The sequence below is a fragment of the Papio anubis genome, unplaced genomic scaffold (assembly GCF_008728515.1).
Source record: "Papio anubis isolate 15944 unplaced genomic scaffold, Panubis1.0 scaffold66, whole genome shotgun sequence".
Lineage (NCBI taxonomy): Eukaryota > Metazoa > Chordata > Mammalia > Primates > Cercopithecidae > Papio > Papio anubis.
This window is the reverse complement of record NW_022166823.1, coordinates 246,491-259,016: the sequence shown is the minus strand read 5'-3', so window position 1 is coordinate 259,016 and position 12,526 is coordinate 246,491. Positions and strand designations below refer to the sequence as shown.

Sequence of the window (12,526 nt, the reverse complement as noted above, 5' to 3'; positions counted from 1 at the left end):
TTCTGGTCCCAAGCATTTTGGAGAAGGAATATTCAACCTACATACAAATAGCATTTACATAATTCAGGATATTTGTATGCCTCAAAATAATGACGTTGCAGCACAACTTGGACAGCGAACATGATAGTTATGTTCAAAAGGCCTAGTAAAATCATAAACATGGCTGGGTGCAGTGGCTCAAGCCTGTAATCTCAGCACTTTGGGAGGCTGAGTCAGGTGGCTCACCTGAAGTCAGGAATTTGAGACCAGCCTGGCCAACATGGTGAAACCCCATCTCTACTAAAAATACAAAAATTAGCCAGCCATGGTGGCGCACACCTGTAGTCCCAGCTACTGGGGAGGCTGAGGCAGGAGAATCGCTTGAACCCGTGAGGCGGAGGTTGCAGTGAGCTGAGATCACGCCACTGCACTCCAGCCTCGGCAACAGAATGAGACCCTGTTTCAAAAACACAAAATGCAACAACACAACCATAAACATGTTATCATGGATTTATCATGGGCTTCCAGGAAATCTGAAGGGGAAAAGATGATGTTCTTAAATTCAAAAAAATATAGTTGCAAATGGACAAACGCCTTTTGTCCTAATAACTTTTTCTTTTTTGTCTGGCACATGAACATGATAATGTTGTTCATTTGTAAGGGTATAGTATGTGTTAAATGATATGCTGAAGAAGGTAAACACAGACCTTTACTTTATGCTTGAGGCATCACATATCCTGTCACAAATGAGCTATTTATCCTCATGAGAATAATAAGCTCTTCTAAGTCCCTGTAGGCCATTATAAATTTTAACTCTTTTCAAAAGATATTTCACAATTATCAATGGCCATGGCATAGGTCAAAATGTGAAAGACTGTGACAGAATTCAACTAAAAAAAAATCAGAAAAAAAGTATGGCACCTGTAGGTGTCCTCTGAGGTGCTCATGAGCCATGAACAAAACTCAAAGAATACTGACTTTGGCTTGTGCCGTTTTACTGGAAAATTATGTTAATGTTTAGGAAATTTGAGGCACCAGAAGGGGTTGAAGATGGGATATTTGAGTAGAAATATTTTATTACCAAGTTATTAAAGTTCAGATTATAAGCAGACAGCAGATCTTCATATACTAGTGACAAATATCCTCCCTAAGGACAACTGGTTAAACAGGGTTGAATTAACAACATGCACTCTTCTAACACTTAGAAGTAGATTAAGTCTCTATAATATCCAGAAGAAAAGCAGTAAAAGGAATGTTTTTTCATGAATATTACCCTCAAACATAATCCTGCCTTATTTCTTTGTGTTTGTCTGCCTCTCCACACTGGAATGTATTGTCCATGAAAACAAACACTGTTTTGTGCACTGCATTCCTTTCACTGCCAAGTGAACAGTAGTTGCTCAATAAACATTGATGAATAAATCATAGTTTGAGTTGCTCTCACTCATAGAACTAAAAGGGCATGTAACGTAGCTTTTTAAATGGGAAAGGAACTGGTGATGGTGACAACTTTGCTGGAAAGCTGAAAGGCTATAGGAGAGGTAGGGTGACAATTCAGAGTGATACTGCTGATGAGAAAAGCAAAGGTCACAAGAGTCTACTGTGGATGAAATAAAAATGTAAGATCAAAAAGACCAATAGGCAGGGCCTGTGGATTGAGTCTTTCTCATTTTTAAAGTAACTTTTTAAATGGTATAACTTTGAGCCAGGCATGGTAGTGCAGTCCTGTAGACCCAGCTACTCAGAAAGCTGAGGCAGGAGAAATGCTTGAGCCCAGGCATCTGAGGATGTAGTGACCTATTAATATAATCACACCTGTGAACAGCCACTGCACTCCAGCCTGGGCAGCATGGCAAGACTCTCTCAAAAAAACCCAAAATGGTGTAATTTTTCTTGAACAAAATCTTCCCTGTGAGCCCTACCCTATCCCAACTTTTAAAAAAGGAAAAAAGGCCACACTGATGACTCTGTGTCACTAGGCTCTGGGGCAGCACACTGATTGTGGGACAACACTTCAAGGTATGTCCATAGGTATGCATCTTGGTACTTTAAAAGCACATTTACTGATGTCTTTGCCTTCTCAAAAGCAAAGCTTTCAGTTATTATAATGATATTTTATCATATAATGATGAAATGAAGGGATATATTATAGGAGGCATATCAGATAAAGTATATAGCTTATATGTGAGAAGTTTGAGCTTCCAGCTTGGGTTAATCATAATCCTTGTAGTTTTGTTTTACTATTATAAAAAACACTCAATATACATCCATAAAGATACAGTGGAGTATGTCCTGTCTTTTGGGACTGATATAGTGGCTTGAGAACATGAAAGCAGCTTGTTAGTCTAAACCCAATTTCTTACAAAGCAACTGCTTCAATGCAAATTAGTACATAATTCATGATATAAAAATATCTCAAATATATAAGAGATTAAAGTTTCTCTCTGACCAGTGGGTTTTGCAATGTCAAGGACATAGAGGAAGAAAAAAAACAAAAGGTCATTTCACTTTGTTTCAAATTCTTCTAAAAAGGACCACACACGTTAACAACATTAATTTCCTTTAGTCAATGGTACAGACTGAAACACCTTGTTACTTTATTTAAATATCTCAACATTTAAGTTATATTTCAATATCAATGGTAGAGTGGTAATAAGAAATCATGTTAAGCTTATAAATGAACTTTATTTGATGGAGAAAATAAGCATGACAAAAAACGACAAAGACCTCATTTGAGGTAAGAAGGTTGAGAATTTATTATGTCTTCATAGCAATCCTGCTTTAGCACTTAGAGGTTGAGAAAGTCAATCATTCAAGCATCCCAAATTGATCAATTCAATAAGAAAGGTGCTATATTTGTCATAAAAACAAATAATTCCTTTGAATTTAATACTTAGCTATAAGGAACTCAGAGAAAAAAATCTTTATGTCTTCTTCTTTTTCTTCTCCTTTAACAAAAGCTAAGTGAGAACATCAGCTCAGGTAACCCAGCTGAGATCACCTTCCATTCTTAATTTGCTTTTAGATAGAGAAACTAAGGCATTTTTGTGGGCACTACAAGGTATAGTGGTGACAATGTTTAGATCACAAATATTTAAGCTGCAAAAATATTTTGACTCCTTTCTTAACCACTGATATGGTTTTGCTCTGCATCCCCACCCAAATCTCATGTTGAATTGTAATTCACAATGTTGGAGTTGAGGCCTGTGGGAGGTGATTGGATCATGGGGGTGCTTTCTAATGGTTTAGCACCATCCCCTAAGTGCTGTCTCATGAGATCTGGTTGTTTGAAAGTGTGTAGCACTCCCCACCCTCTTTCTCTTCCTCTTTCTCTGCCATGTAAAACATGCCTCCTTCCCCTTCACCATCCACCATAATTGTAAGTTTCCTGAGGCCTCCCCAGCCATGCTTTCTGTATAGCCTATGGAACTGTGAGTCAAGTAAACCTCTTTTCTTTATAAATTACCCAGTCTCAGGTAGTTCTTTACAGCAATGGGAGAATGGATGAATAAAGAAAATTGGTACCAGAAAAGTGGGGCATTGCTATAAAGATATCTGAAAATGTGGAAGTCAATTTGGAAATAGGTAATGGGTAGAGGTTGTAATAATTTGGAGGGTTCAGAAGAAGACAGGAAGATGAGGGAAAGTTTGGAACCTCCTAGAGAATTGTTACATGGTTTTAAACAAAATGCTGATAATGATATGGACAATGAAGTCCAGGCTGAGGTGGTCTCAGATGGAGATGAGAAAGTTATTGGGAACTGGTACTGGTGATAGATTTAGATATATTTAGGTTTGTAAATGCATTTATACATTTTCCCAACACTGGTGCTATGCTTTAGCAAAGAGACTGGCAGCATTACGCCCCTGCTCCAAAGATCTGTGGAACTTTGAACTTGATAGAGATGATTTAGGCTATCTGGTGGAAGAAATTTCTAAGCAGCAAAGCATTCAAGATGTGGTCTGGCTGCTTCTAACAGCATATGTTCATATTCATGGGCAAAAAGATTATCTGAAACTGGAACTTGTATTTAAAAAAGAAGCAGAGCATAAAAGTTTGGAAAATTTGCAGCCTGACCCTGTGATAGAAAAGAAAAATCCATTTTCTGGGGAGAAATTTAAGGCTTCAGAAATTTGCCTAAGTAAAGAGGAGCTGAATGTTAATAGCCAAGACAATGGGGAAAATGCCTCCAGGGCATTTCAGAGCCGGTCATGGCAGTCCCTCCCATCACAGACCTGAAGGCCCAGGAGGGAAAAATAGTTCTGTGGGTTAGACCCAGGGCCTTGCTGTTTTCTACAGCTTAAGGACATGGCACCCTGCATTGTAGCTGCTCCAGTTCCAGCCATGGCTAAAAGGGGCCAAGGTATAGCTCAAGCTATTGCTTCAGAAGTTGCAAACCCCAAGCCTTGGCAGCTTCCATGTGCTGTTGGGCCTGTGGGTATGCAGATAGCAAGAGCTGAGGCTTGGGAACCTCTGTCCAGATTTCAGAGGATTTATAGAAACACTTGGATGTTCAGGCAGAAGTCTGCTGCAGGGGTGGAGCCCTCATGCAGAACCTCTACTAGGTCAATGGAGAGAGGAAATGTGGGGTTGAAGCCCCCAGAATCCCCACTGAGGCACTGCTTAGTAGAGCTGTGAGAAGAGGGCCACTGTCCTCCAGACCCTAGACCCACCAACAGCTTGCACCATGTGCCTGGAAAAGATGCAGGCACTCAATGCCAGCTCATGAAAATAGCCAAGTGGGCTATACGCTACAGAGCCACAGGGGCAAGGCCTTGGGAGTTCATCCCTTGCATCAGCATGGCCTGGATGTGAGACATGGAGTCAAAGGAGATTATTTTGGAGCTTTGAGATTTAATGACTGCCCTGCTGGGTTTCAGACTGGCATGGGGCCTGTATCCCCTTTGTTTTGGCTGATTTCTCCCTTTTGGAATGGGGGCATTTACCCAGAGGCTGTACCCCCATTGTATCTTGGAAGTAACTAGCTTGTTTATTAGAATATTATGCATCCATTACAAAAACAAGTTATAATCTTAGACTGGGAGGGATTTCCCCAAGGTAATGGCAAAGAAGAAAAATTAGTATATTAAAAATAAGAATATACATATCAAATTTTTACATTACTATGAGGTATATGATCATATTAGTATATGTAAAAAAAATTGAGGTATTTTAAAAGGTGACATTATGTTCCAGCTGACAGTATCAGGAAGGTAGATTGGCACGGCATGGCCTCAGCCTGTTTTTGTACAACCCAGGAGCCAAGAGTGCTTTTTACATTTTCAAAGTGGTGTAAGAAAAACAAAGACTATGTGACAAAGAGCACACGCAGCCAGGAAAACCTAAAGTATTTAATACTGGGACCTTTAGAGAAAAAGTTTAACTCCTACTCTCAAGGGTCATGTAGGACCCTGAATCTTGACCAAGATGGAAATGAACAATTATAGAAGTAAGTTAATTTGTTTTGAATTTTTTGTTGACTCTTTCTTCTTACCCAGCAGCATTCTTAGCTACACAGTTGCGACAGTGGCTTTTGATGTCAGTCTTGAGGACTCAAGAAACTATCAAAATGTTTCAATTCACACAAATGTCCAACTTGAAAATTCTACTTTAAGACTGTGGCTATGTCAAGAGACTGTTTCGGGCGAGAGTATGGGACAGAATGGGAAGATAAGAAGCTGGACATAAGAATACAAGCGTGTCTCACTTGAAAATGCTGCATGAGGAAGACCAGTTATAATGTTGGCATTGGTCATTTTTGATACTTACTTCAGCTGATTGGCTATTCTTATCTTTTAGGATTAATGGCTATCCATCTATGAATACCCAAGGACAGCTAAGCAGTCAGAATAGGTATCCATCAGATGAGAAACAGTATTCTAGAATATCCTTCAATTACACACATTTATTCTACACCTATTAGCTGCCTCAAGGTGAATGGAAGAGAGCAAAGATCATGCATCTATTACCCAATTCATTCAGAGAGAAAAGCAAGTCAAGGAAACTGACATAGAAGCATAATTGAGAGGTCTGAGGGGCAATCATGGGGCAGTGCCTCTGAAACAGACTGAATGAGCAAAAACAAACAATAGTAGGTGAATATGGAAAGTGAGAGCAGGTTGAGGGGACAAATACCTTAGGACCTAATAGGCCACTTTAAGTACTTTAAACTTACTATGTGTGAAATGGGGAACCACAGGAAAGTTTAAACAGAGAAGTGATGTGTTCTGACTCGTTCTAGAAGGGGCTCCATGGCTGTTGTGTTCCTGCAGCACAGTTCTTACCTGAACACCCATCTTTTGGGGTTTCCGTCTCCACCATCAAAAGCTTTTCTTCTCTCTCCAACTGGGATATTAGGTCTGGCTTGAAGGGCTGATGTGCTGTAAAGAAGGCAAGGAGAGCAAAAGTTTTTAAGTTTGATGACATTCAGTTGGACAAAACTAGACAAAAAGGTATACACAGACAAGTGTGACTTCCCCACATCCCTTCCACCCTGTTACCTTCCACTCACTCTAAGAAACTAACTTCATGATTTTCTATTTTTGAAATAGGCTCTTACTCTTCTGCCCATGCCAGCATGCAGTGGCATGATCATGGCTCACTACAACTGCAGCCTCAACCTCCTGAGCTCAAGCAATCCTCCCACCTAAGCCTCTACAGTAGCTGGAACCGTGGGTGTGCATCATTATGCCCAGCTAAATTTTTTGTAGAGACAGGGTCTCCCTATGTTGCCCAGGCTGGTCTTGAACTCCTGGGTTCAAGCAATCCTCTTGCCTCGGCCTCCTAAAGTGCTGACATTACAGGTGTGAGCCACTGTGCCCGGCCATTATTTTGGTTAAACCTTCCTTCTTGTATTTCTTCTTATAAAAATAAGTATATATATATATATATATGTCTGTACCCACACACTGTCTATTTACTTATTTTACCTTCTTTCTTAAATGAATTGTAGTATACTATTAATATTCTTTTGGACTTGGCTATTTTTAGGGAAAATTCCTAGAAATGGGTTGCTGGGGAAGGGGAAATACCTAGCTTTGTTAGATACTGTCAACTTGCCCTCCCTAAGGGTTGTACCAATTTGCATTCTTCCTTTCAATGCATGAGAGTTCCTCATTCCCCACAGCTTTGCCAAAAAATGTATATTGTTACATTTTTGAATTTTTGCCAATTTCATGGGTGAGAAATAGCATTTCAGTATAACTGTAATGAACATTTCTTTTGCAATAAACTGAACATCTATTCATATGCATACATATTTATATGTGTGTATATTTGTATGTATATATACACATACACACACACACACATATCCTAGCTCCATGTTCTGAGACAAAGAAACGTAGATACTACAATGACCATACCTAGCATCCAGACTTTGGCATTAAATACCATTCCCCAGTAAAAAAACAAAAACAAAATATGGATAATTGCAGAGCCAAGGCAAAGTACAGATGAGCACAAAATATTGTGCTCTGCCAATAAAGTAAGAAAGTGCTCAAAAAAAAAAATTGTGGACATGTTACAAGGTCACAGGAGCCAGCTTAAAGAGGCCAAACTTGGGACAATTTTAACATCTAAAAAGTTACAGTAATAAACTATAAACCTTTAAAAAATTTCACAAATCCCTACAAATAACAAATGAATTGATGCTTGAGAAGTGGGGGACTCTTGTTGACTGCAAGTTTATGCAGGTGCTGGCTGCTAAATGTGGAGGTGAAGTTAGAAAAATCGTCATTTTGTAACCGTCATGATAAGGACCAGATAAGGCAAGATCATCACCGGGTGCTAAATCTACAGGAAAATACTTGTGTTACCCTATGATTACAAATGGGAAAAAAAAAAAAGCAGTAATTATATAGTGGGGAAACTGCATAACATCGTGACTGAGTAAGCAAAGTTAACACCACCTTTGAGGGACAAATGACTCCATGTGCCTCCAGATGTGATTCCCTCAAAAGTGCACACTCTACCTACGTAGAGTTCCTGCTGCATGGATCATGTGAATCTAATTTTGTGGAATCATTAGGAATGTTCTATTAAAAATAAGGGAAGAGGTGATAATGTTCTTCAAAAATGTTACTGTCATGAAAGACGAAGAAATGCTGTGGAAATGTTCTAAATTAAAGAAGGCTAAAGAGACAGAACAACTATACTAGACTATAGACTAGATCCTGTTCTGGAGTGAGAAAAACAAGCTTTAAAGAATAAAATTAGGCCGGGCGCGGTGGCTCATGCCTGTAATCCCAGCACTTTGGGAGGCCGAGGAGGTCAGATCACCTGAGGCCAGGAGTTTGAGACCAGCGTGGCCAACATGGTGAAACCTCATCTCTACTAAAAACATAAAAATTAGCTGGGCGTGGTAGTAGATGCCTGTAATCTCAGCTATAGGTGGCTGAGACACAAAAATCACTTGAACCTGGGAGGCAGAGGTTTCAGTGAGCTGAGATTGCACTACTGCACTCCAGCCTGGGCAACAGAGTGAGACTCTGTCTCAAAAGAAAAAAAAATTGATACATATATAAAATATATATATAAATGGCTTTATGGATAACGTTACAGCATAAATGATAAGATAAAAGCATTATATCTGTCCTGAGAATAGGTAAGAGAATATTCCTCTTTTTCTAAAACAGACTGTGCAGTAAAGGAAAGAATTAATCTTGTCCAAAGAGAGATCTGGATTTTGCCTTGGCTTCTGGAAGGTAATCTCTAAGTCCCTGGAATATTCTGCCCAATTAGAGTGTCTTTTGTTTACCCAGAAGCCTTGGGCCACACACCAGATAATTAAACAACTGATTTACAGTGGGGGCTTTGAGCCACGTGTTATTAGCTTAATCTCTGGAGAAACTGGAATCTAAGAGCAGCCACCCAGGTGGTCAATCATATCTAGGGAACTAAGCTCCAACAAAAACTCTGGACACCAAGGCTCGAATGAGCCTCTCTGGCTGCCAATGCTCCTTGTGTATTGTCACACATCGCTGCTTGGAAGAGTCAGTGCTGTCCACAACTCCACTGAAGATGACAAATGGAAGCTGACACCTGGAACACTCATGGACTCTGCTCCCTGGGCCTCTTCCCTAAGCTGACTTCAATCTGATTCCTTTCCCTATAATGAATCATTAACCGTGACAACTGCTTTCAGTGAGTTCTGTGAGTCCTTCTAGCGAATTATTGAGCCTGAGTGTGGGGCTCAATACTCTTGGGTCTTGGGGACTCCTAATCTTGCAATTGGTATCAGAGGTAAGAGGGAACTTGGGGACTCCTGAACTCTGCATATACACTGAAATATTTAGAGAAAAACAGCCATGGTATATTCACTACCCTCAAGTGGTTCAGAAAAAGATATTAATGACTATATATATTTTTTCATATACATACATAAGTATGTATGGAGAGAGAAAGAACATGAACATAAATGATAGAGCAAATAGGGTAAAATGTTATTAGAGGTGAATCTAGGTAGAATCTCGGTGAATCTATATGGGTATTCTTGTCCTTTTGTAAGTTTTCGGTGAGTTTAAAGTTATTTACAAATACATTATTTTTTTAAAAAACCGCTCTAAAAAGTCAAGTTCATCAACAGTTACTGGTGCCCTGAAAAAAAAACTTACTAATCTGAAATAACTTACTAAACTGTTAGATGGCAAATCAATGAAGCAGGACCATATTTACTATTCCAAGGATAGACTGGAAAGAACCGTCAGAAACACCTTGTCTGCGCTGCACAGGGATTATTAGGACTCTCAGGCACCCAATCTCAGAGAATAATTTCAGGGGCTTCAGAGTTTCTAACAATTGAGCACACAAAGACACCCCAGGAGACTGCCGTTGAGTTACCAAGAGCACCTATCCTCACCTACTAAGAGCAGGTTTCTGAAGTTCTCCAGCATCACATCTCGGTACAGTTTCCTCTGGACAGAGTCCAGCAGCCCCAGCTCCTCCTCGGTGAAGACCACAGCAACATCCTTGAATGTCACCATCTCCTACCATACCAAACACACACATACTAAGTTTACAGAAGAAGGGCAGTGCTGAGAAGGTGTAAAGGATGGGAAGCTGTTCTGGAGTCTGGGCAACTTGAATCAAATTTGCAGTTCTCTTCTGTTTGCCTTCTTTAATGCTAATACCACTCACCAAAAGGGCTGCAAGAAAAGAAATCCTTACACTTTAAAATTACTTCCTTTGGTTAGCACTTATAAGTAAGCCTCTGGAACTCTGTTGCACCCTAGGTTACCAATATTTTAAATTGTATTAATAATGTCATTTGCTCCACAAAAGCTTTCGTTCTAACAGTGACTGATGCTACCTGTTTCTCCTCATTTACACACACACATCACTTATTTAATTTGCCAGATTTACAGGGTATCAGTCATCCTTACCGCTCAAATATCTAGCTCATCCTCTGTGCTCATCTGGAGACTGTTGCAGTGATGGGCACAGCTCTGGAGCCTGACTGCCTGTGTCTGGATCTGGGCGCTCTGCCCAATGCTAGCTCTATGATCTTGGACAAGTTTCCTTCCTTCTCATTTGTATGGTGAAACTTATCCCATAAAGTCCTAGTAATAAAATGAATGACCACATGTAAAGCATTGAAAAGCAGTGCCTGGCACACAGTAAGTACCCAACAAATGTTAGCTACATTATTAATATTTTCATCGTATCTTCTATCCCATTTCTGGGCTGCAAAGTAATTCAGAAAACTAATGGTCTAGAATATAATGATTTGATCCAACTAAAGCATACTTAGTTTGAGGTTACCTATACGAACAATGTTGCAAAAACAACCTTTTGCATTGATGTTAGCCTCTGGAATTCTGTTGATTATCTCCTCAAAATAAATAGCAAAAAGTAAAAATGGCAATGCTGAAGAATAATGACCTTTAAAGTTCTGAAATCATAATGGCAGGTGTTTTCCCAAGACAGATTTTTGCCTTCCATCTTAGCCTTCTTCCAAGAAAGTATAAATCCTAGTCAACACTGGATATGAAAGCTTTTAAAAAAAACCTTTCATAATCTCACAAGTAAATGTGGGAAGTAAAAACCAGTTATTAAAAAAATTCTCACAAACTTATTAGTAATAAAGTTCATTCTCTTTGCACACATTTGCTGTTCATCTCTATTTCTTGTTTTGTAATAATAATTCATTTGGGGGACAATGAGGTCTTTTCTTCCATGGACATTGTAAATATTTTTCATTCCACTTTGCTGTCTTGCAACTTTTTGCTGTAGGATAATTTTAAATTTTTAAATGAACAACTGTTCATTCCCATATTTCTTCTGGCTGCAGTTCTGAGCACAACAACTTCAGCTCTAAATGCAGAACTCTGCTTTGGTTTGATTTGCTTTGCTTTTTTGTCAGTCTTTCCACCCCAGTGATATGCCTGAAACTCTTGACCCAGAAGGCAAAGGCTTTAGAGTTGGCCAGATGCTTATCTTCCTGTATGAACATGAACCTCTTATCTTCAAGGTAACAGTGCAAATGACTCTACGGTCCCCCTCTAACAGTCATCTGGGGCCATGAATAGTGTGACAGATGCAAAGTGCCTATACATCCTATGGTATGACTAAAAACTTTAAGAGCCTGTATTGCTCTAATAAAATTAATAATGAAACACACACAGACATACAAACATATATAAACACATAGCTACAGGTACTAAGAAGAATCCAGCTCTTCTTGTCCAAAAACATCTATTTTTTCCCCCAACTTTAGCTTCAATATAATCTTGTTAGACAAAACCATATTTTGTGTATTCCACCTGAGACATCACTTTGGAGAAAATATTTTTAGTTTGGAGTCCCTAGAACATTATGGACAAATAATATCAAAATTCTCTCAGATTGCTTTTTGAGTCAAGATTATTTGTAGGAAAACTGATAACTGCAATGTAAAACTGCAAGAATCCTCAGGAACTTAAAAGCTTGTGAGTTGGAAATAATTTAAAGAAAAGAGCCGGGCACGGTGGCTTAAGTCTGTAATCCCAGCACTTTGGGAGGCCGAGGTGTATGGATCACAAGGTCAGGAGTTCAAGACCAGCCTGACCAAGACAGTGAAACCCCGTCTCTACTAAAAATACAAAAAATTAGCTGGGTGTAGTGGCAGGCGCCTGTAATCCCAGCTACTTGGGAGGCTGAGGCAGGGAACTGCTTGAATCCAGGAGATGGAGGTTGCAGTGAGCCAAGATCACGCTACTGCATTCCAGCCTGGACCACAGAGCGAGACTCCATCTCAACTGAAGAAAAAAAAAAAAAAAAGAAAGAAAAAGAAAAAGAAAAGGGGGGGAGAGGGATAACAACAGTTTACTTCAATAATATTAGATGATAAAAATTAACTGCTATTATTTTATGCAGATAAAAAGCCTAATTCAAAATTGTTATATATTACTGCAAGACTAGTTATATTTAAAAAAATGACCACGGACAAAAACAGATTTGTAAGCAGGGTAATAAGGTGTAGGATTTTAAAATTTCTATTCTTTTTTTGTACTATTATTTATGAAATAAATAATAAAACCCATTTACAACTAAAAGGAAATTTTAGAA

General features: G+C 39.1%; 1 protein-coding gene across 5 annotated transcripts in view; it reads right to left on the bottom strand.

The window, feature by feature from the left end:
* Positions 1–12,526, bottom strand: part of LOC116273418 (zinc finger protein 112) — a 31,578-nt gene that overhangs the window by 3,741 nt on the left and 15,311 nt on the right. For 3 of the 5 annotated variants that reach the window (XM_031662468.1, XM_031662469.1, XM_031662467.1), the window contains 2 exons: positions 9,840–9,966; positions 6,265–6,360 (listed from right to left, as the gene is read on the bottom strand). In XM_031662468.1, coding sequence (XP_031518328.1) covers positions 6,265–6,360; positions 9,840–9,966 — 223 coding nt within the window. The remainder of the gene's footprint in view (positions 1–6,264; positions 6,361–9,839; positions 9,967–12,526) is intronic. The other 2 variants (XM_031662470.1, XM_031662471.1) reach the window with 1 other exon arrangement.